Raw genomic sequence first — 23,078 nt, forward strand, 5'->3', positions numbered from 1 at the left:
TTTGTCGCTGTCTACTTTTAGGCAAGAAATGTATTTTTTGTTTTAAACATTTGTTAGTTTTTCAACAACTAAGAAAGGGATCAGAAACAGGACAAAACAGTACCACTCAGATGCCCGTCTGTTATCCTGGTCATATTGCTTGTAGATGCTGGCCAAGCTGAATACCGGTTTGTCAAGCTCATTCAGGACTACAACAAAATGTTGCAAGCAATGGGCGTGGTTGAAATGATGCACACTATTGGGCGTGGCTTCAAGGGGTGTGGTTTGAGTCTGAGATGACTCACATCAGTGGTTCTCAACCGGGGTTCCAAACTGTTCCCTCCTGGCCCCCTGTGCTATACTGTTCTCTCCTGGCGCCCTATTACTGTTCTCTCCTGGCCCCCCATTACTGTTCTTTCCTGACCCCACATTACTGTTCTCTCCTGACCCCCATTACTGTGCCCTCCGTTACTGTTCCCTAGTGGCCCCCTATTACTGCTCTCTCCTGGCCCCCTATTACTGCTCTCTCCTGGCCCCCTATTACTGTTCTCTCCTGGCCCCCTATTACTGTTCTCTCCTGGCCCCCCATAACTGATCCCTCATGGCCCCCATTACTGATCCCTCCTGGCCCCCTTTTACTGCTCTCTCCTGGCCCCTCATTACTGTTCCCTCCTGGCCCCCCATAACTGTATCTCTCCTGGCCCCCATTACTGTTCCCTACTGCCCCCCCCTTACTGTTCTCTCTTTGCCCGCCATTACTGTTCCCTTCTGGCTCCCTATTACTGATCCTCCCTGGCCCCCTATTACTGTTCTCTCTTGGCCCCCCATTTATGATCCCTCCTGGCCCCCTATTACTGATGTCCTTGACACAGGTGGATTTTTGCCCCAGACATGCTCAGACTGGGATATTGGTCTGATTTCCGGGAATGTCCCAGGCAAATCGGGACTGTTGGCAAATATGAATTTGGTGAAACACAGAGGAGGGGGTTCTCCTATGGACAGGAGATTAAAGCTGAAGGCTATTTGAAGAAAGGAAGACTTACTGTATGCTGACACAGAGTGCTTACAGTCACCATTTTGTTGTAATACTTAAAATACAGATGAAAAAGTGAACTTAGATGTGCAAACTGATATAACCCAGGTCTGCATCATTTTCTTAGCAACAAAACCTGAGTGAATTGAGGACACCTGTGTGAAGAGCCCCTATTATCACCTGTAAAGGGTCCATGTTCATACAATGGTGATCTAAACTATGTTGTCATCCCTCACAGTAAAGGCATGTAACAATGTAATAGAATACATTCCTATTTCTCACATTAATAACACACAGGTCGTCATGGCTCCTCTCTAGCCGCACTGATAACACCTCTCCCTCACGGCTCTGCTCAATCTTCCCGCCTTCCTCTATCATGTGACCCCAGCACCGCCCACTACACCCAGAGAGTCCCGGTAGCTACACCCTCAGCAGTGACGTCAGCAGGTTGCGCCGGACAGTGCACGTTGTGTGTGTGGAGCTGAGCTTCAGGCTGAGTAAGTAGAACGGTCTCCGGTTATCTGTGCTTTTACTGGCTGTACAGGAGGATTAGAACCGGTTCTAAGGATTAGAAAGAGGGTTCCCTGAGCTCAGTTTATCATTAGGTGACCCAGGCTGGTAATGTAATGGCATCAGCTGCACAGCCTCTCCTACACTGTAGAGCATGGGTGCATAAACTGTGGCCCTCCAACTGTTGCAGAACTACAAGTCTCATCATGCCTCTGACTTTGGGAGTCATGCTTGTAACTGTCAGTCTTGCAATGCCTCAAGGGACTTGTAGTTCTGCTACAGCTGGAGGGCCACAGGTTGAGCACCCATGTGGAGGCTGTACAGTTTTAGATGTTAGAGTTGGAAATAGTTGTTATACTTTGTAGTTAATTTATTGATTCATGGCCACATTGTTGCAGCAAAGCTGATTATACAATCTGATTGTACGATCTTCTTCGGGTCTGCTGTCATCTATGTAGTGTAAGAGCTCGTCTGATTGGATACAAATGAAATGGTTTGTCTTCATGTTTCATACTTTTTTGGTAAGCCTGGTGGATATTGTACAATCAGATTGTATAGTGTATGGTTGGCTTAACCACTTAAGCCCCGGAAAATTTTACCCCCTTCCTGACCAGGCCCTATTTTGCGATTTGGAATTGCGTGATTTTAATAGACAATTGCATGGTCGTGCGACGCCGTACCCAAATGATATTGGCCTCCCTTTTTTCCCCACAAACAGAGCTTTCTTTTGGTGGTATTTGATCACCTGTGCGATTTTTACTTTTTGCGCTATAAACAAAAAAAGAGCGTAAATTTTGAAAAAATAACAATATTTTTCACATTTTTTTTTATATGAAATTCCCCAAAAAAATGTAAAAATCACAATTTTTTTAACATTTTTGGCCAATTTGTTTTATGCTACATATGTTTGGTAAAAAAAAAATCGCAATAAGCGTATTTTGATTGGTTTGCACAAAAGTTATTGCGTTTACTAACTAAGGGAAAGATTTCTGTCATTTTTGGTGTTTTTTTTTTTTTTAACGAACGAGTAACGGCGGCGATCTGCGATTTTTTTTTTTTTTTTTTTTTTTTTTTTTTGCGGGATTGCGGCGGACAGATCGGACCCTTGACTGACATTTTTGACATTTTTGGGGTTACCAGTGACATTACTACAGTACAGTAATCAGTGCTACACATATGCACTGTTACTGTAAAAATGACACTGGCAGGGAAGGGGTTAACTTTATTGGTGATCAAGGGGTTAAGTGTGTCCCTAGGGGTGTGCTTCTAACTGTAAAATGGTGTGGCTAGTGATGTAACAACAGAGACATACGATCCTACATAGCAGGACCGTATGATCTCTGTTCTTACACCAGGGAGAATGACAGGCGGCTTTGTTTACATTAGCCGCCTGCCTTTCTCCCTCTCCACGGGGAGATTACGAGTGACCGGCGGATGTCCGCCAGTCACTCGCGCAGACTGCTTAGGGAACGAGCGGGGGCGGGAGCGTGCCTCCGGCGGCGCCCGCTCGCCCCCTAGAGCCTCACAGGCGAGCGACGTAGTACTACGTCACTTTGCCTGTGAGGGGCTGACCGCCGCAGTAAATAGTTGTGCGGTGGTTAAAGTAGAACTATAGGCAAAGCTTATATATTGTATATATACCCTAAGAGAGGGTTATAACCCCTGTCAGATCCTTTTTCTTTTTATTTATTTTTATATTTATTTGCCAGCTGCGTCCTATTGCAGAGATTTTCCCTCCTAAGAACAGTAAGTGGGAAGAAATCACTGTAAATTACAGCAATTCCATGGGGCCCCCCAGGGTCACCAGAACTAGTGTCCCCATTGGAAGATTTCCCCTCTACTACTTTTGTGGGGACAACCCAAAATTTGTGATTTTTCTTTTACTTTCAATGATAATGGTAAATCTCCCTAACGGGGGAACAGACAACACAAATTGACAGGTGTTCTAATCCCTCTCCGCTCTATCCAAAGAAAAAAATGACTACTATTTTAAGTACAGTTGTTTTAAATCTCTTACAAGCTATGTGTTAACCACTTGACCCCAGGAAGGTTTACCCCCCCCCCTTTTTTTTGCCATTTTTTGCAGTACAGCACTGCGTTACTTTAACTGACATTTGTGCGGTTGTGTGACACTGTACTCGAAAAAATGTATGTCCTTTTTTCCCCACAAACAGAGCTTTCTTTTGGTGGTATTTGATCACCTGTGCGTTTTTTATTTTTTGCACTTTATACAAAAAAAGACAATTTTGAAAAAAAAAAAGCAAAAAAAACAACTATTTTTTACTTTCTGCTGTAAAACATATACAATAAAAAAAAAATGTTAAAAATCAAATGTCTTCATCAATTTAGGCCAATATATATTTTGCTACATATTTTTGGTTAAAAAAAAAAAATCCCAATTCATGTAAATTGACTGGTTTGAGCAAAAGTTATAGCAGCTAAAAACTATGGGATGTTTTTATTTATTTATTTTACTAGCAATGGCAGCGATCAGCGACTTATATAGTGGGACTGCGATATTGCCGGACAAATCTGACACCTAGCTGACACTTCTTTTTTGGGACCAGGGACACTAATACAGTGATCAGTGCTAAACAAATATGCACTGTCACTGTACTAATGACACTGGCAGGGAAGGGGTTAACCTCAAAAGGATAAATGTGTTGACTGAAGGAATGTAAAGATCCGTGTTCCTGCTTAGAAGAAACACAGGATCAGCACATTCCTCTCTCACAGAACCAGCGGTCTGCCTTGTTTACATACGCCTTTCTGCATTTCTCCTGAAAGATCTGAGGGTCCCAGCAGACTTTGCATCCACCAGACCCGCTGATTGGCTCCCGCTGTGTCCGAATACAGTGGAAGTGGGTCGCCGGCGGCACGCGCGCCCCAGGACCTGAAGTGTGAGGTCACGTACTAGGTATGTGATCTGGCACAGAGCGGCCGCCCTGCCGCAGTTTATCTGTGTAGGGCGATCGCTAAGCAGTTAAATGAGATCCCTCCAATGTGGCAAAGTCAGGTTACAGTGTTTCCCGTCCCAATATTAAGGGCCCATTTATATTGTGATAATGCAGATTATATTCGCTGTGAATGTTCCTCCAACAAACCTTGAAAATCCATGTGCACTGCAAGTAAAAAAATGCACACATCTTTTAGTGCATTGCATCTCATCCAGTATTTCCCTGATTTGAGAGATTTCCCCCTCACTTCCCTGTATGGTGACAATGTTGTCACTTGATTAAAGAATGAGGGAAAATCTTATGACAGGGCTTGATAAGTTTGCTTTGAATCGAAGAGCCAGCTAAAAAAAAGTTAGGAGCCAGTTTTCTTTTTAACTAACAAATCTTACGGGTGGAATGTGGAACATGTTCTTGAAGGTGAATCTATGCTTTAAAACTTTCACAGCCAGAGCAGTTTTGGTGGGTTTTTTTGCACACGTTTTTAAAAATCATTTTAGGCATCAAGATTACATAAAACCCCCAAACATATATTTTCTAAAAGCAGTCACCCTAGAGAATAAAATGGTGGTGGTTCCAATTTTTTTTTATGTCACAATATTACCATAAAACTTCAGTTAAAAAAACACACAAAAATTTGATTTTAGGGGGTACAAAAACACAATAAATTACCCAATTGTTTGGTAAAATATAAACGTTGAGGTTGCACCAAGTAAATAGATACCAAACTTGTCAAACCTTAAGCATCTCAGTACCCTATATCTTCCACAGGCAACGCTTTAAAAGCCCCCTATAAAGGCCCGTACACACGTACCGATTGTCGGCCGCCGAACGATCGGCTGATTTTCGGCTTGTTAGTATGATGCTTCCGACAGCCGACAGCGCACTTTCGGCCGAACAGAATCTGTCGTGCAGGCATTAAAATTTTTGTATGCCGACACCAGAACGGCCGATTGTTCGCCAGTCAGTACAGATTTCGGCCGACAGACAGCAGATTAGCAAGACTGAGCATGCTCAGAAAAGAAAAAAAGACCAGGAAAGTTAACCATCACATGACATCACTTCTGCAGTCGGCTGTTGTTGGCCGACAAAATTCGTGTGCAGTCTTTTGCAGTTTTCAACAGACACGACAGCCCTGGACAAAAGACGGCCGATCGTTCGGCCGACGATCGGTTCGTGTGTATGGGGCTTAAGTCATCAGTTTAGCACTACAAAGGAGGTCTGGTGCTAGAATTATTGCTCTCATTCTGGCGTGCGTGGCGATATGCAACCTGTATTGCAATCAACGTTTTTAGGCATAGGCACTTTGTCATGTGCGTTTACCTTTGTACGTGCGAAAGTATGTGGGGGGGCCTCAATTTTTTGGGGGGAGGCAGAGTACATGTGCTTGAGTGTAACTCGTTCTTTTTACAATTTAAAAATGTTTTTTTTTTTTTTTTTTATTTACAGTAATGTTTGTTTTATTATATTTTCGAAATTTTCCTTAGGGTCCTTTCACACGGCCGCTCAGCTGCTTTCCGTGTGTCCGCAAATCATCCTATTTTTTTGCGGATGATTTGCGGACATCAATGTAAGTGAATGGCACTGCGGGTGTCAGCGGAATACCATCCGCTGACACCCGATTTTCCTCCTGTCAGTTCTGTTCCGTTTTTATGAACGGAACAGAACCCTATTTTTCCTTCCGTGTAAAAAACGGAAAGGAAGGAAAATCGGATGTCAGCGGTGTCATCCGCTGACATCCGCAGTGGCATAGACATACATTATGTCCGCATATCATCCGCAAACGGATGGGATGATATGCGGGCACACGGAGCGGATGACAGAAATGTCATCCGCTCCGTGGAAAAAAAAAAAAAAAAGTCCCGCAGCGGACCTTTCACACGGAGCGGCCGTGTGAAAGGAGCCAAACTATTTAGTTTGGCCCTGCTAGTTAATATGAAAACAAATGTGAAAAAAATGTGCTGAACCCTAGTGATGTTTAAAAATTTTCAAAAATACAAACATAGAGCCAAAAAGAAAATGATAGAACCTCGGTGATCTTTGATCTTTCGTGTTGTTCAGGTAGATCGCCACCTGTCGAAGGTTGCCTATCCCTGCTTTATCGATTGACCAGATCAAAGCCGCAATCACAACTGGTTGCAGAGCTATAATATACTTTCTGCATTCCTTGCCTCTTGTTAGAGAGGCTGTCTATCACAGCAGCAACTAGAGAGGTACATGGGTATGAACATAGCATAACCATGCAAACCCTGGCAGTCACCCTTGACTGTCACAGGCAGGGCAGAAATGACATTATGTAGGATGTGATTGACAGCCTGGCTTCACCCTCTCTGTGCTGTGTGAGAGACAAGATGGTGACACCGATTGAGGTAATAACAGGTCCTCTGGGGACAGACCAGAGCGGAATTGAATTACTAATTATGCAGTGAATTGTTTATAAACTGAATAGTTCATATATAGCAGCAGGCTGTATAAACATTATCAAAGGTTTACTTTAACCCCTTCCCTCCTAAGCGTAAAACAAATGTTAATGCCTAAGCACAATTTTGCAACTTTGACATGTGTTAGTAAAACTGTACATATCATTACAACTACTTTGTGCATCCAGGAGGATTATACCTTGTTTTTATTTCAGTTTCATTTGGTGGAAAATGGTAATGGATATCTCCTGAGAGATTTTTTTTCTAAGGAAAACTGGCGTAAAATATATATAATCTTATTCTTATAATTATTATTATTATTTTTTTTTTTTTTTTTTTTAATTTAGCTACATATTTCTAGTTCCCGTACTACCATAGTCCACCACCAAAGAACAACCCAAAATGAATTCTCCTGCTCCCGATTGCAGCGATACCACATGTGTATGTTGTATGCGCCTAAAGTACAGCCCAGAAACATTAGTACACATTTTGCTTTTTATTATCCTACCTAAAACATACTGATACCAATAAAAAAAATCATGGCACAAAATATACTAACCCTGGCACTGATTTAGATCAAACCTATATCTAGGTATTCTTTCTTTTGTTATCATATTTTTTTGCACACACTCCTCCATTCAGAGAGAGATAGCCAATCAGTCAACCCAGATCCCGATGGCTAGTACAGGACCGTGGGCTTCCGGTGGACCTCTTTCTCTGTGCTGGGAGTGCGCTGCACTCCCAGCACAAAGACACATAGGTATATATGCGGCCCCATCAAATAAAAAAAATTAAAAAAAAAGCCCAGTCCAGTGAGGCTGCATATATGTGTAGTGTCGGTGGGAAGGGGTTAAGTGGCTGCTATGATAGAATATGGACAAATAAAGTGGTTAACACACGCTGCTCAGTTTATATAATCCAGCAAAGCAGGGCGGTGAGAGGGGAGGAAGACAGAGAGGACAGTGCAGGGCTGTGGATGACAGAGGCACGTACACTGACCACGGTGTCGGGGCTCAGCAGCCATTAAACATTGTGGTCAGTTTACAGAGGGGAGGGCAGGATCAGCCAGGTATTTTAGGTGATATGGGGTGCCAAATTACACAGCACAAGCACTGTGTTGTATATCATGCTTTAAAGGAACAGGATCTTTTGTTTATTTTTTTTTTTTTTGGGGGTAACAAACGCTTTTAACTATATATTTTTTCTACTTTTAGTGCAAAACATGTCAGACATAGAAAGGCATGTAAATGGGAGCGAAGAGGAGGAGGATGGAACTGAAGATGAAGAGGCTGGAATAGAAGAAGAGGAAGATGGGACAGATGAAGAAGAAGAAGAGGGGGATGCTGAGCACAGAGTAATGAAGACAACAGAGATTAAGGATGGACAAGAAGAAGATGCTTCCGAACTCCATACAGAGAAGCTGGGTGAAGATGAAAATCTTGCTGGTACAAAGAAGAAGTCTGTTATTCCTGGAATCATTTACCTGGGCCACATCCCACCTCGCCTCCGACCTCGCCACATTCGAAACATGTTGAGCATCCATGGAGAAGTGGGGCGTATTTTTCTGCAACCAGAGGGTAAGATAAACATTGTGCAATTGTTGCCCTGAGGGACACTTTTCTGGAATCTAAACTAGGACAGTGCCTAATCCAGAGACACTGTAGACCACACTTGCTCAACATCTGTCTGTTCAGCAGAAATGGAACTCTTGCCTGGATCTGCTGCAGACTTTGTGGTCCACTTATAAAGCTGCCTAATCTAAAAATAAAATAATAAATAAAATAAATGCACATAAAAGCGGAGTTCCACTCATTTTTGTGTTTATTAAAAGTCAGCAGCTACAAAACGTGTAGCTGCTGACTCTTAACACACTCACCTGTCCCACGGTCCAGTACTGCAGCCGCCCAAAGCCTTGCTTCTCTCCCTCTGCTCTGGCATTGCAAGTGTGGGCACCCCGCTGTGACAGCATGTGTCTTCACAGCCGGGTGTGCATGCACGAGTCACACAGCATATCCCTATTGGTTGGGCAATCTTCTGGGACCTGTGCCTTGTCCCAGACGATTACATGGAGAGGAGAACTTCCGCTCGAGCGTGGGAGCAGGTACCTATCAAAACTAGGTATCTGACCCCTTCCCAAAAAGTTTACTTCATGCTCTGCTGGCTTTGAGGCACCTTAAAATAAATGGAAATTAAAAAAAGCAAAAAAAAAAAAAACAAAGGTGAACATGATCATGTGACCTGTTACATTCATATGACTGGTCTTTTGTCCAGTCATGAGCCGTATTTTATTCATTCATGTCCTAAAATGCAGACCATGGTATCCAGCAGACAGTGATATTTTCTCTCCCATGTGAATGACACCCTTTAGGATATTAGTCCAGTTTGAGGGCTTCTGTGCACTTCTTTTGGTTCAGGTGTATTCAAAATGTCCACAGCCTGTCAACATAATAATTTCCCCTTTTTTCCAAATTGCTGGACAATAGGTGATACCTACAGTACAGACCATTTGATTGTTTACAGGGGAGAAGGTAAGTTTTTATGTGTACTGAAACAGAAAAAAAAAAAAAACATGCTAGGACCCAAGTATTAAACCATGTGAAGCAGTTAGCACTATACTTAAATACATAGTACTCCTTGCCCTTGATGACATCACATATGACGAAATGCATAGGGCGGAGACAGAACACATGCTACCATGCATGAACCAACTGCTGCAGCTTTCTTGGCTTCTGGCATTAGGAAGCATACATCGAACGCTGGTTTACCACTTGTCAAATGTAAATGCACATACCAAATAAATCCTTTGCATCCTACGGTTTTCCGTTATGGGCAAGTGAAGATGATGTGAAGTTACCATAGTTTGTGGAATATAGCAAGCACTGTTTGATCATTTTTGATGGGGGGCTCATTCCAATCTGGTAAGCCCCCACCTGTTGCGTTAGGTGGTGTGCTGTGCTGTCCTCTTTTCGATCTGAAGGCTTCTGGGGCCCACACTTATTTCTCTGCTATTTTTATGAGGATAACCCTTCTCCTTGGCTCTTTATTGGGACTTGCTTGTTTATTTAATTCACATTTTATCATTTTCAGATTAGTACTATATATACAGCGGGTAAGATAAGTATTATACATGTCACCATTTTTCTAGGTAAATATAATTCTAAAGATGCGATTGGCATGAAAATTTCACAACATGTCCGTAACAACCCATGCAATCCATACATACATAGAAAACAAAACAAATATGTTCATAAATTAGGTTATGTGTAATAAAATGGAATGGCACTGGAAAAAAAGTATTGAACACCTGAAGAAAGAGAGGCGCAAAACAGCATGGAAAGCCAAGATACCAGCTGAAATCTATCAGTAATTAGAAAGCAATCCTGCCTCCTGTCAGTGCAAATTAATATCAGCTGGTTCAGTCTCAACTGATGGCCTAAAAAGGTGTCTCATTACCAAGGTGTCACACAAGAAACATCTCATGATGGGTAAAAGCAAAGAGCTCTCTTAAGAGCCGGTTCACACTGGGGCGAAACGACTCTGTACTACTTCGGGGGCGACTTGTGCATTCCCATGCACCACGACTTCGGAGCGACTTGCATGGACTTCACATAATGGAAGTCTATGCAAGTCGCTCCGAGGTCGCCCCGAAGTAGTACAGGACCCTTTTTCTAAGTCGGAGCGACTTGTGTCGCTCCTATTAGAACGGGTCCTGTAGCGGTCAATGGACCGCGAGGGAGCGCGACTTGTCAGGCTGACAAGTCGCACTAGTGTGGACCGAGGCTAAGACCTTCACAACCCTATTGTTGCAAAACATACTGTGATGGAATTGGTTACAGGATTTCGAAACTTTTGAATGTTCCAGTGAGCACTGTTGGGGCCATAATCCACAAGTGGAAAGAACATTATTTCACCATAAACTGGCTACGACCAGGTGCTCCTCGCAAGATTTCTCACAGAGGAGTGAAAAGAATTATCAGAAGAGTTGTCCAAGAGCCAAGGACCACTTGTGGAGAGCTTCAGAAAGATCTGTAACTAGCAGTTACAATTGTTTCAAAGAAAACAATATGTAATGCACACTCACCACGCAAGACTCCATTGCTAAAGAAAAAGCATGTTGAAGCTCGTTTAAAGTTTACTGCACAACATTTAGACAAGCCTGTGAAATACTGGGAGAATATAGTCTGGTCAGATAAGACGAAAATTGAACTCTTTGGATTCCATATTACACACAATGTTTGGAGGTCAAATGGCACCTCACATCACCCCAAAAACACCATACCAGCAGTGAAGTTTGGAGGTGGGAACATCATGGTGTGGGGCTATTGTTGAGCATCTGGTACTGGCAAACTTCATGTCATTGAAAGCAGGATGAATGGAAAAATGTACCAAGACCTTCTTAATAAAAATGTGCCAGGATGATGAAGGTGACACGGGGGTGGGCATTTCAGCAAGACAATGACCACAAACACAAAGCCAAGGAAACTCTCAGTTGGTTTCAAAGAGAGAAAATAAAGCTGCTAAGATGGCCCAGCCAATCACTTGACTTGAATCCAATAGAAAATCTTTGGCATGGACTAAAGATCAGAGTTCATAGAAGAGGCCCATGGAACCTTCAAGATTTGAAGACGGTTTGTGTGGAAGAATGGGCCAAAATCACACCTGAGCAATGGTTTCTCCATACGGGAGGTGTCTTAAAGCAGTCACTATCAAGAAAGGATTTTGTGTGAAGTATTAAATGTCAGCGCATTCCATTTTATTACACATAACTTAATTTCTGAATTTATTTGTTTTGGCTTTGTTTGTATGGATTGCATGGATTGTTTGTTTTTTTTTTTTTTTTTGTTTTTTTAGAAAAATGGTGATGGGTTCAATATTATTTGACCCGCTGTGTGTGTGTGTGTGTGTGTGTATGTATGTGTGTGTGTATGTATGTGTGTATATATATATATATATATATATATATATGTATATATATATATATATATATATATATATATATATATATATATATATATATATATATATATACGTCCTATGACGAAACGTACGTAGGGCGGAACCCAACGTCACTTCCGGTCCGCAGCTCGCCTGAGTTTGGAACGCGGGTAGCTTCCTCGGCGCTGTCTGCACCTGTCTGACACGATCTGCTGCATCCATCTCCTAAGCGTGAGTCAGTACTAACCTTTTGGAAATCCCCCACTGTATGCCACACTAAGAGGTCAGTTTTCTCCCTTTTACACCCAGATGGGATCCATCGGTCCGTAAGGACGGATTGGGAACAGGTCTGAGTAAGTTTACTCATACCCTATTTGGCTTCCATACATACCACTTTTGCTAAAGGGTAAGTGCGACCTCTAGTGGTCAGATTGGAGGAACATCACACAAAAGGTATGCACCAGTATCCTCACTGCTTTTACCATATTAACCAATATATCAATTATTGATTTTACTACCGAATTATTGGGAATCATTTTACCACACTATTTATTATTACCATACCTTATACACACTTATTTATATCTACTTTACTCAAATTTGTGGCTTAAGTTGTCTATATTCAGCCAGTGATTGGGTATCTTTCACAGGCATAATATTTGCACATTTCTTATATTTGCACTATATATCATGCACTAAGCACTTTTTCCTCTACCTCACCCGCATTTTTGCACATGCGCTAGGTAGCGCCGTTTCCAACTTCTCACCCCCACATTATTTCACAGCCATTGTCGGTCCTCTCCTACATACACCATCCGCCGCTGGAGACCGGACAGGATCGGCTGCAGAATAGGTAAGTACAGCGATCTCCTGGTCTTTGTATTGTGCCAAATATAAAGATTTGTTGATTTGCCATCAAAGGTAATTCCCAGTGCAGTCACTCTTCTTGTCTCTTTAGATATATCAGCCACACAAGAAGTGCAATGTTTTCAGTAAGTCAGCCATCACATGGACCTGCGAGAAGTATGAATAAACCCTAATTAGAGATGCACAGTGTATAGCAGAGCCTGAGCTTTATAATGAGCTCTGTGGTCCAGTTCTGATGCTTATGTGCACATTGTAGGTGCTTTTGGCTGTGGACACGGGTCAGCATGGGCACCTTGACTGGTTTGCAGCTACGCAGCTCCATTATACAACAAACCGTGATGCCCGTTTTTTTTTCTGCTTTCGACACCTCTTCAGGGTCAACATGTTCACTTGCTGCCTAATACATCACACCCACTTTCAGATGCCATTGTAGAGAGATCATCAAAGCCATTCACTTAAAGCAGAGTTCCACCCAAAAGTGGTATTTCCGCTCTTTTGCTCCCCCCCCCCCCCCCTCCGGTGCCTTATTTGGCACCTTTCAGGGGGGGAGGGGGGGGAACGGGTACCTGTTTTTGACAGGTACCCTTCCCCACTTCTGGGACACGGCGCCACGGCTGTCTGTCCCGGAAGTTCGGCCCCCTCCTCCTTCCCCCGCCACCGAGCCAATAGAAATGCACAGCGCGCTTCGCTCATGCGCAGTAGGGAGGCTTCACTGCCGGGTTCCCTTACCAGCAATGGTGGCGGCAGCACCCGACAGCCGATGGAAACACCAGCTGCGGTGCCGACATCGCTGGACTCAAGGACAGGTAAGTGTCCTAATATTAAAAGTCAGCAGCTACAGTATGTGTAGCTGCTGACTTTTAATTTTTGGAGGGGAAGGCGGAACTCCGCTTTAAAGTCTAATTAAAGGCTTTTAGCTTTGGATAAAGTGGAGAGAGATTAGAACCTCAGTCAGTTTTTATTGTTGTCCATGCCCCCAATGAGTAGATTCACCCTCTCTATTTCTCACGTTTACTGTTATCGAAAGTGATAGTAAAAGAAAATCACAAAATTTGGGTTCCCCCAACAGTAATAGCAGAGAAATCATCTGGTTCTGGTAGCAACCAGGGATTTCCCTCACTTTGGAAGGATTTCCTTTCGCTTCCTGTTTTGGCTTTTGAGCAGGAAGTGAAGAAATATCTCCCCAATTGGGCAAAAAAAAAAAAAATGAAAGGGGTTATAGATATGCTTTTAGTTCTACTCTAAAGTAGAACTAAAGGCAAAACTTTTTTTTTTTCAGTTTTGGATAGTGGGAAGATAGATTAGAGCATCTGTCAGTTTTTATTTCTGTCTGTGCCCCCGTTAAGGAGATTCACTTTCTCTATTTTTCCTGTTTACCTTTCTCATTGAAAGTAAAAGAACATCCCAAATTTTGGATTGTCCCCAGAAATGTAGAAATCTTCCAATGGGGACACTAGTTCTTGTGATCTGGAGTTCCCCTCACTTCCTGTTTTGGCTCTGGAACAGGAAGTGGAGGGAAATCCCTGCATGGGACACAGATGGCAAAAAAAAAAAATCTGACGGATTATAACCCTCCCCTACTTTATCCAAAATTTAAAAAAAAAAGTTTTTCCTATAGTTCTACTTTAAACTGTCAGTGGTCATAAAGTGTATGTATATATATCATAACACATTTCACATAGAAATGGTTGTTAAAATGTTAACACATATTGAAAAGGTTATTTTCATGCTGATAATCTCCCTAATCTGTTTAGTATTAAAAAAAGAAAAGGAAAAAAAAAAAAAGGTTTAACTCTACAGCAAATCACATTGTGTTGACACTACAACATGCACCAAAGATTGAACAATCCGTGGACAGATCCATTACTGACACCTGCTGGCTCCTAGATCAAGCTTGCATCTAGATTATACATGAACTTGTCCATGTGTCTATTATATCATCTTTAATTTTCGGATGAACTTTAGGTGATGAAATTCCTAAAGTCACGTTGTCACATTTTTTTGATTTAAACTCCTTTTTTTGGCAGATCGCTCAATTCGCAATAAGAAAAAGAAAGCCGGTAGCAATGCCCGCGACTTCACAGAGGGCTGGGTGGAATTCCGGGACAAGCGTGTGGCCAAGCTCATAGCTACAAGCCTGAACAACACCCCTATGGGCACACGGAAAAAGAACCGCTTCCATGATGACCTGTGGAATATGAAGGTGAGGTTAAAGTTTCTGCCATTATGGCAGCTGTTATGTTTTTTGTTTTTTAACCAAAATTTGAAATGTATTTATTTGAGATATAAAAGGAGTCCCTTTTTTAAACTTTTCAAGGATTTTAGTGCCCTGTATTGCAGATTCATAAAGGAGAAGTACAGCCAAAGCGTGTACTTCTATGGATCACAGGAGTGCAGTTCGTTCTGCAGTCCTGTGACTCATTTTCAGCAGAGAGCTAAAGCCCACTGTCAGCTGATGTCACAGAGCCGGTCCAGTCTCCGGCAAGATCGTGACCATACGGTCAATATTTGCCCACCATGCCTGGACTGGCACCTTGCTCTGCAAGCTGCTGAGAGCCTGAGCTGGCCGCTCTTGCCCCCTCCACAGCTCAGCGCTCCAGCGCTCTGAGGGGGGACAGAGCAGGGGGCGGTGACTGACAGCCACCAGGTCTCTGCTCAGGGAGCTGTGAGAACCGAGCGATTGGTGTTTTAACGCTCTGTTCTGTGTTGGAGCCGGCGGGGAACAGATGCAGCATAGGACCGATGCTCCATCCAGTATGATTCAGGGGGGGAAAAAACTCCATACTTCTCTAACTTTCTCTGTTGTGAAGAAATTTATGTTTGCCCTATCGCCCCTGCTCAAACTGATTATACCAGCAATCTGATTTGTAAAAAAATGTTATTCCTGGTGCATGCCTAAACATTTGAAACATCTGCCCAAAATAAAATGCATTTTAGGCTAAGTTTAATTCTAAACTCCTGCACCTCTAAAAAGTGATCTGTTTCGATCACTTTTTAGAGCCATTCGACAGGCCTGTTTTAACCCTATATTTGCCACACCGGCATGCATTGCTTGAGGTTGCAAGGACTTCCCCTATTCACTTCACATGACAGAAGCGATTTTTTTGGGCATGAAGTAAAGCATCGCGATTGCTGCATGTAAACACCTCAGTCAGCCTCCCTTGCAGCTTTAAAGCAGAACTATATTCTCCATACTTACCTGCCCAATGGTCCGGCGCTGGCAACTTCTTCTGAGTGCCAGTCTTCAGGCCTCTTCATTGGCTGCATGGGGATGGTGTCACTTCTGCATATACACTGGCGGCCATCATCCCAGTATTCAGAGCCCAAAACTGTAAAACAAGGCTGCGCATGCACAGCTCTGTTTACAGTGGCAGAGGAGATGGCAAGCAGGCAGGTATGGAGATTTTATTGCAGAACACACACTGAATGTCTCTTTAAAAGCCTGCCCGCTCAGTGTTTTACAGCCAGACTTTAACCCCCCCCCCTCCTCCAAACCAGAAGTCCAAACGAACCCTTAAGATAGTCTGTGGTAATCAAAGTAAAAATGGCCATCATGTTTTCATTGCGTGTTATGGTTTTGCTATAAATAAAAAAATATGTATTTAAAAAAGATAGACTGCTTTTAAAATGTAGTTAAAAACAATTTATTTGTCCTGCTTTTTTGAGCAAAGCCCAAAACATGGAACCCAAATGTGCAAGCTCAGATTTACTGCTTCCTCCCCCTCCTCCGGTGCCACATTTGGCACCTTTCGGGGGGGGGGGGGGGGGATACCTATCAAAAACAGGTACCCGGCGCTCCCACTTCTGTGTAAGGGTGCCGCTGCGACCTACTTCATTTGCAGCCCGTCCTCCTTCCCTTACTTCTGGGAGGCACACATAGGTTCCAGAAGTCAGCGGGACCATTCAGAAAGGGCTGCGTGACTTGCGCATGTGCAGTAGGAAACCGGCTGTGAAGCTCTTAGTAAGAATGCTGGAGCCTGCACCTTGTGCCAATAAATGGGTCGGCTTTGGTGCCGACATTGTTGGCTCCCTGGACAGGTAAATTTCCTTCTATTAAAAGTCAGCGGCTACAGTATTTGTAGCTGCTGACTTTACATTTTTTCCCCCAGGCTGGAACTCCACTTTAATGAAAATATTTTTTTTAATAGACTTGCATATAGTAGAAAAGTTGGAACTTGCCAGATTTTGGTTTTTATGTCTCCATTAGGGAGATTGCTCCTCACTTCTGTGACAGTGGCTACATAGGTAGGGAAGAAAGTGAAATCACTCAAAAGGGAGAAAAACAGCCATCAGTTCTTCTTCTTTTTTTTTTTTTATATAATAAATAATGAAAATTTAGAACCTCTGTGGGGTCACTATCTGTGTTTCACAAGAAGTAACTTTCACTAACCATTGCTCTTCTCCATCCACAGTATCTGCACCGTTTCAAGTGGTCTCACCTCAGCGAGAGGCTGGCCATCGAGCGGCAAGTGCGGAAGCAGAGAATGCGTGCCGAGGTGTCCCAGGCCAAGAGAGAAACTAATTTCTACTTGCAGAACGTAGAACGCAGCAAAAAATTCTCCAAAGCAGACCGTAAGAGAGCATTGGAGCCAGAGGGCAGCACAATCCCTGACAAGCAGTGGAACTTCACGCAGCGCAAGACCGAGGCTGAAATACAGGTCCTCAAGGCATCTGGTGACAAGAAACGAATCCAGAAGAGGCAGGAGCAGGCAGAGCGTGCACAGGAGAGATCACAGACGAATCGCTCATTACTGCAGAAAATTTTTAATGCTTCTTGAGCAAGGAAAGTGAACAGCAAAATTTTAACTTATTGCAGGCACTGTTATAGGGGAGCAAACAAGCGTCCTTTCCTTCTCCTCTTTGGACAGCAGTGTTCTACACTTTTCCACTAAGAGCTTCTGTACAGTGTAAATATGGTACATTGTACTTTTTTACCTTGATGAAATGAAATCCATCTTGATCATGCTTCACTAATAGATATATACATAACAGACTTCTGAGACCCGCTAAAGATAAATGAACTATAGCTCTACACATGTATCATATGTCTAACTCTGCAAAATGGTGTCAGTTGCAGTTGGCATGTCACTGATGTTGCAAAGGTGTGGTGTGCCCTGGATAAGGACTGGCTCTGCAAGGTGACTTTCGGGAGATGGAAAGGGAGCCTTGAATGTGACCGACAAGTTTTTGTGCATTGTAATGCACTACCAAAAAATGTCAGGTGAAGCTTTTTAGTTTGTTGTGGTGTGTTGGCAGTCTATACAAATGAATGGGCTGTGTTAACATGATGCATGTTAACTGCACCACAACAGACTGCAATGGTGTGAATAATGGGACCTTTAGGTAATTCTATAAAAATAGTCATATGGCTGCTGCTACTTTTGCTGGCTTGTTTTTAACATTTTTTTTGAGAGGTAAAAAAGACAATTCTACACATTGCATGGTTTTTAGTATGTGTTTTATGATTCTTACCTGCTTCTGTCCCTTAAAAGCAGAGGCCGGTCATGCTGTAAGGGGCAGGCATCTGCCTGACAGTAGCATGTAGCTAGTGCCAGTACTGGCAAGAAAAACCTGCATCTTGGCAATCTGTCAATATACAAAACCCTTTTCTTGTAAATCCCCAAAGAAAAGTTTCCTCCACAGAAACTCTAAAGCCGGCCAAAGATGCTGTGATTTTCTTCCCCATTAACACAGGAAGTGTTGATTGGGGAATCCCTTCTGCGGAGCTATATCTCCTGGGGCCCCTGCCGGCAGATATGGCCACTGGCAATATTCACATGTAAAAGTCTGGCAAGCTGGTTGTTTTCAAGTAGACTGAGGGATCATCTTGGGTACAGTGCAATCAGCCTGCCCATACATGGTTCAATTCTTGGCCAGTCCCTGCTAAACCTGCCAGAGTCAAACCAGCTATGGCCGTCTTAAGTTACTACTGAGGAAATATTCAGGCTGTCATTACTAACCTCTCCTAAAAATGTTAGTTGTCTGGCTGTCCTGCTGTTCCAGTACTTTCCGAAACTTGGAACAACATGCAGCACATTGAAGCTCTGACTTTAGTTGCTGTATTATTGTTCTGGGTCAGTATTGACAGCCAGACAACTAGCATTTTTGGGAGGTCAGTGGGACAGACATACAATTTATCTAAGTTGTTTTTCTTTCAGCAATCCAGGGGACACTTTAAATATGACCTCATGCACTGCGCACAGTTCTGGGAATTGCGTGAGTCAGTCACTTTAGCAAGCTATGTAATGACCCGTGTGTTAATTCACAGTTTATAGATCATTTTCAGTTATGTACACACATGATTACCAAAATGTGGCGGACACACATACGAATATTTTTGTCATCTATTAATTCAAATTTTCTTCTAGCTGTAAAATATTATGAATGGTATTTAGTATTTTATATGAATAAATTATCATGAACTATCACCTTCTAGATTTGAACTACCTTCAGTACTACTATTTTAGGTACAGTTGTTTTAATTCTCTTACAAAGCTTTGGATTAACCACTTAAGATTTCCTCCCCTTCATGACCAAGCCTTTTTTCTCTTTCATTCATTGATGGACACAGCTCCTCAGGATTCCTGACCATCGGATATACTGCCCCCTACGGGGAGTAGGACACTAGGCAAACAAAATAACTTTACTACGCCTATGGGCAGTCCCAGGAGGTATACGCCCCCTTCTCTGCTATAGAAGCTCAGTTTTTTTTCTGCCTAGTCAGGAGTAAGGACCTGACAATTTTTTTTCCTTTTTTAAATGGCTTTTTTTTCTCCTGGTTTTTTTTTTTTCTTTTCCCCTGAGACACCTACAATCAACTGCCGGACCGGGCAACAGGCTGGATAATCTAGATCCAGTTGTCACCTCAATCTGGTCAGCGAGCGCGCACAGACCCCAGCTCTGCACTAGATTGGGCGCGACCGGGCACCAATAGTCTGCGCCACAGTATTGCCTTGGCAGACAATTCCCCCCCCCCCCCCCCCACTTTGGTGGAGAGGAGGTTCTGTCTTGGGAGTGTAACCTGCACGCACACTGGGCCGGTAAGTAGATGGCCCCTTCCCTCCTTCCTGGATGGTAAGTGGGGCGCCGGTACTCCCTGGGGTGGTCGGTCCCTCCAGGGTTCACCTCAAATTCCCCCCTCACCACCAGGGGTTGTGGCCTAGTTTATCCACATGCCCTGGTCCCTCTGGCCTGGGTATCTGGCAGGCACACTGTCCCCCTCCACCCTCAAGGTATTTTGTGCTGGGGGTGTCTCTCTTGGGCTCACCTTTTCTGCCGTTAGGCCTGGGGAGCAGGTGACCAGGCTTCCACAGGTCCGTACTGCTCACGGTCAGACCCGCTGCTAATTGAGGCTACTGGCTGGATGCTCTGTGAAGCAGCCCTATTAAAGGGTGGTTGAACCTGCCGCTCCCCGTACCAACATCCACTCTCCCCTCTTGACAGCCTGGCTGTTAACAGCGCCCCATTGTTTCGGCCCAGGTCCCCTCGGTCCGCACACTCACGACGGGCACCCAAAAATTTAGGCTGCAGCCAAGCCGGGGATGGTATGGGTTGCCGACATAGGTTATGGGCCCCCATCCCTGTGGGGTCCTAGGGGGGATTCTGTTTGCGGGACTACCCACATCAGAGAGGCACTGGCGGTGGGCGGCCACCCCATTGGGGGGGCTCTTTTTTGCGGCCGCCTCTGCGGGGGAGGGTAAAGATATTTTAAGCATTCTAGGGTTCAGTTGTATTTGCGGTGGGGAACTTCCGAGGTGGACCTGTTGGCCTCTTGTCTCAACAGGAAGGTACATAGAGTTGAGGCAAGGTCTTGTGATCCTCTGGCCGACACCACAGACGCACTGGTACCTCCTTGGGGCCAGTATCATCTGATATATCCCTTCCCCCCCCCCTCTAAAACATCTGCCAAATCTTCTGTGAAGGATCGAGGCAGAAGGGATTTGGTCATCCTAGTGGCTCCAGACTGGCCTCGCCGGTCTTGGTAAGGCCGGTCTCCAATGCCCCAAGGGCCAATCTTTCATCCTTCTTTACAGTTGCTGGCTTTAACGGCTTGGCTGTTGAAAGCAAGGTGCTGAATGATATGGGGTTGTCTGAATCAGTGATTCCCACACTGTTAAAGGCTAGAAAATCTACCTCTAGGAAGATTTGCCATCACTCCAGGAAGACGTACATTGTGTGGTGTGAGTCTCTTGAGGGTCATCCCCGTTCCCCTTCAGCGGCTCGGATTTTGGCATTCCTCCAATGAGGTGTTGAGCAGCACCTGGCCTTGGGTACTGTCAAGTGCCATGTTTTTGGCCTTGGCGACCTTTTACTGCCCATTGACTACTCATTCTTTGGTTCGCCCCTCTATTTAGGGGGTTCGCCACGTGGCTCCCCCAGTACAGTCTCCGTTGCCTCTGTGGGATCTCAATTTGGTGCTGTCGGTTCTCCAGTAACCGCCTTTAAAAATATTTGTGCGCTTCCTCTGCTTACAATGTCCCAGAAGGTAGCCTTCTTGGTGGCTATTACTTCTGCACGCAGGGTGTCAGAGCTGGCGGCGTTGTCTTGTTGTTCACCTTACTTGGTGGCTCACAGAGATAAAGTGGTGCTTGGCCCTGGTCAGTCTTTCCCTTCCTAAGGTTGTTTCTGGTTTTCATCTGAATGAAGACATTCTGTTGCCTTCCCTGTGTCCGAAGTCTAAACATTAAATATATATCTGGACACACGTATGTCAAGCAGGATATCTCTGCGCTTGCTGGAGGAGTCAGCTGGTTAACTGCTAAAAAACAAACAAACTGCTGCTACTTCACCAAATATCGTATAACTTGGAAAAACATGAATGAAGAATAATAGTAGCGCAAAAAGTCACTTATGATGTAACTCACACATTGCATAAAATACAACCATAAAATAAGGGGTGTTTAAAACACTTCAATATAGGATAAAAAGTCCTTTAAAGTCCATAGACCGTCCAGGATAGAGTGATGTTGTTAATGGATCACCTTTTTCAACCACCACCAAGTGTCACACAGTAGAAGTGGCAACTCACCAGATATAGTGGCTCAGGTGTTCTCACACAAGAGCACAAAAAGCAGGAATCAAAGGTATTAATGATGGGTGTCAGAAACAGCCTTGATCAATCCCTGCTGTATACACTAGATCCGATGTCCCTTCCACAAACTCCACTCAGTATAATGGCCACAATGTAGAGCAGGTTCAGCACACATAGGGAGTTCTTGGAGCAGGTGAAGCCTCCACACACCATGCTGGCAGCTCTCAGTGTCCCTTTCTGGTGATGTCCTAAACATGCTAGGGGGATTGCCTTGCACCCTTGCAGCAACCAAATCGTTTAGAAAGTCAGCCTTACTGTTTGTCCTTACAGATGGACCTCGCAAAGGGTTGATTCAAAGGGTTGATTGTGACTGCCGTGACCATTGCTGGATGGACAAGACAGACGGTGGTGCAGGCCTATTCCATCAAGGGTCAGGTTCCTCCGTTCCGTTAAGGTGCTTTCTAGGCGGTGGCTTAGTGCCTCTTGGGCTTTCCACCATCAGGCGTCAGTGATACAGGTTTGCAAGGTGGCCACCTGGTCGTCTGTGCACACTTTCACGAAAATATATAAAGTGGATGTACTGTCACCCGCAGATGCTGCTTTTGGCCGCAAGGTTTTGCAGGCCGCTGTTTGAGAGGTTCTGGTTCTCTTTGAGGGTGTATTATTTTCAGGGGAGCTCCAGTTATTCCTGGTTGAGCTCCATGTTACATGGTTGGCTAGGTTTAGCCTTTTGGGAATATTTTCTGCTGTGTTTTTCCTACCCCAACACTGCTTTGGGACTTCCCAATGGTTAAGAAGATTCTGGAGCTGTGGCCGTCAACGAACAAAAGAGGAAATTGGATTTTTGTCTTATCATAAAATCTTTTACTCGGATGTTCATTGACGGACACAGCACCCACCCCTCTATTGAATTAGATTATTTTTCTTCTGACACTGCTTGCAACAAAACTGAATGCCTATAGCAGAGTGTGAGAGTATATCCCCTGGGACTGCCCCATAGGATTGGTAAAGCTTTTTCCTGCTTAGTGTCCTACTCATGTATGGGGCAGCATAACCCAATGGTTAAGAAGATTCTGGAGCTGTGTCTGTCAATGAATATCAGAGAAAAGGATTTTACGGTAAGACAAAAATCAAATGTTTTTGCAATACGGCACTGCATTAGTTTAACTGACAATTGCACGGCCATGTAACGCCGTCCCCAAATAGAATGTATTTCCTCCCTCGCAAATAGAGCTTTCTTTTGGTGGTATTTGATCACCTCAAATACCATCAATAGTATTTACTTTTTTCACACAAAAAAAATGACAATTTTGAGAAAAATCTATATATTTTTTCGTTTCTGCTATACA

The 23,078-nt window shown here is 43.8% G+C and overlaps 1 protein-coding gene across 2 annotated transcripts; it reads left to right on the plus strand.

Annotated features, from left to right (window-relative positions):
* The first annotated feature begins 1,433 nt into the window (after positions 1-1,433).
* On the plus strand, positions 1,434-17,681 carry ABT1 (activator of basal transcription 1). 2 transcript variants are annotated; one of them, XM_082263420.1, is made up of 4 exons: positions 1,434-1,509; positions 8,111-8,473; positions 14,726-14,901; positions 17,111-17,681. In XM_082263420.1, coding segments are annotated over exons 1-4 (906 nt in total). In that variant the 5' UTR covers positions 1,434-1,508; the 3' UTR covers positions 17,477-17,681. The 2 variants fall into 2 exon arrangements, with proteins under 2 accessions (XP_082119546.1, XP_082119547.1); XM_082263421.1 differs by lacking the exon at positions 1,434-1,509 and adding an exon at positions 1,594-1,617.
* Positions 17,682-23,078: the final 5,397 nt, after the last annotated feature.

This window comes from Pelophylax lessonae (genome assembly GCF_965119305.1).
Source record: "Pelophylax lessonae genome assembly, chromosome: 7".
Taxonomy (NCBI): domain Eukaryota; kingdom Metazoa; phylum Chordata; class Amphibia; order Anura; family Ranidae; genus Pelophylax; species Pelophylax lessonae.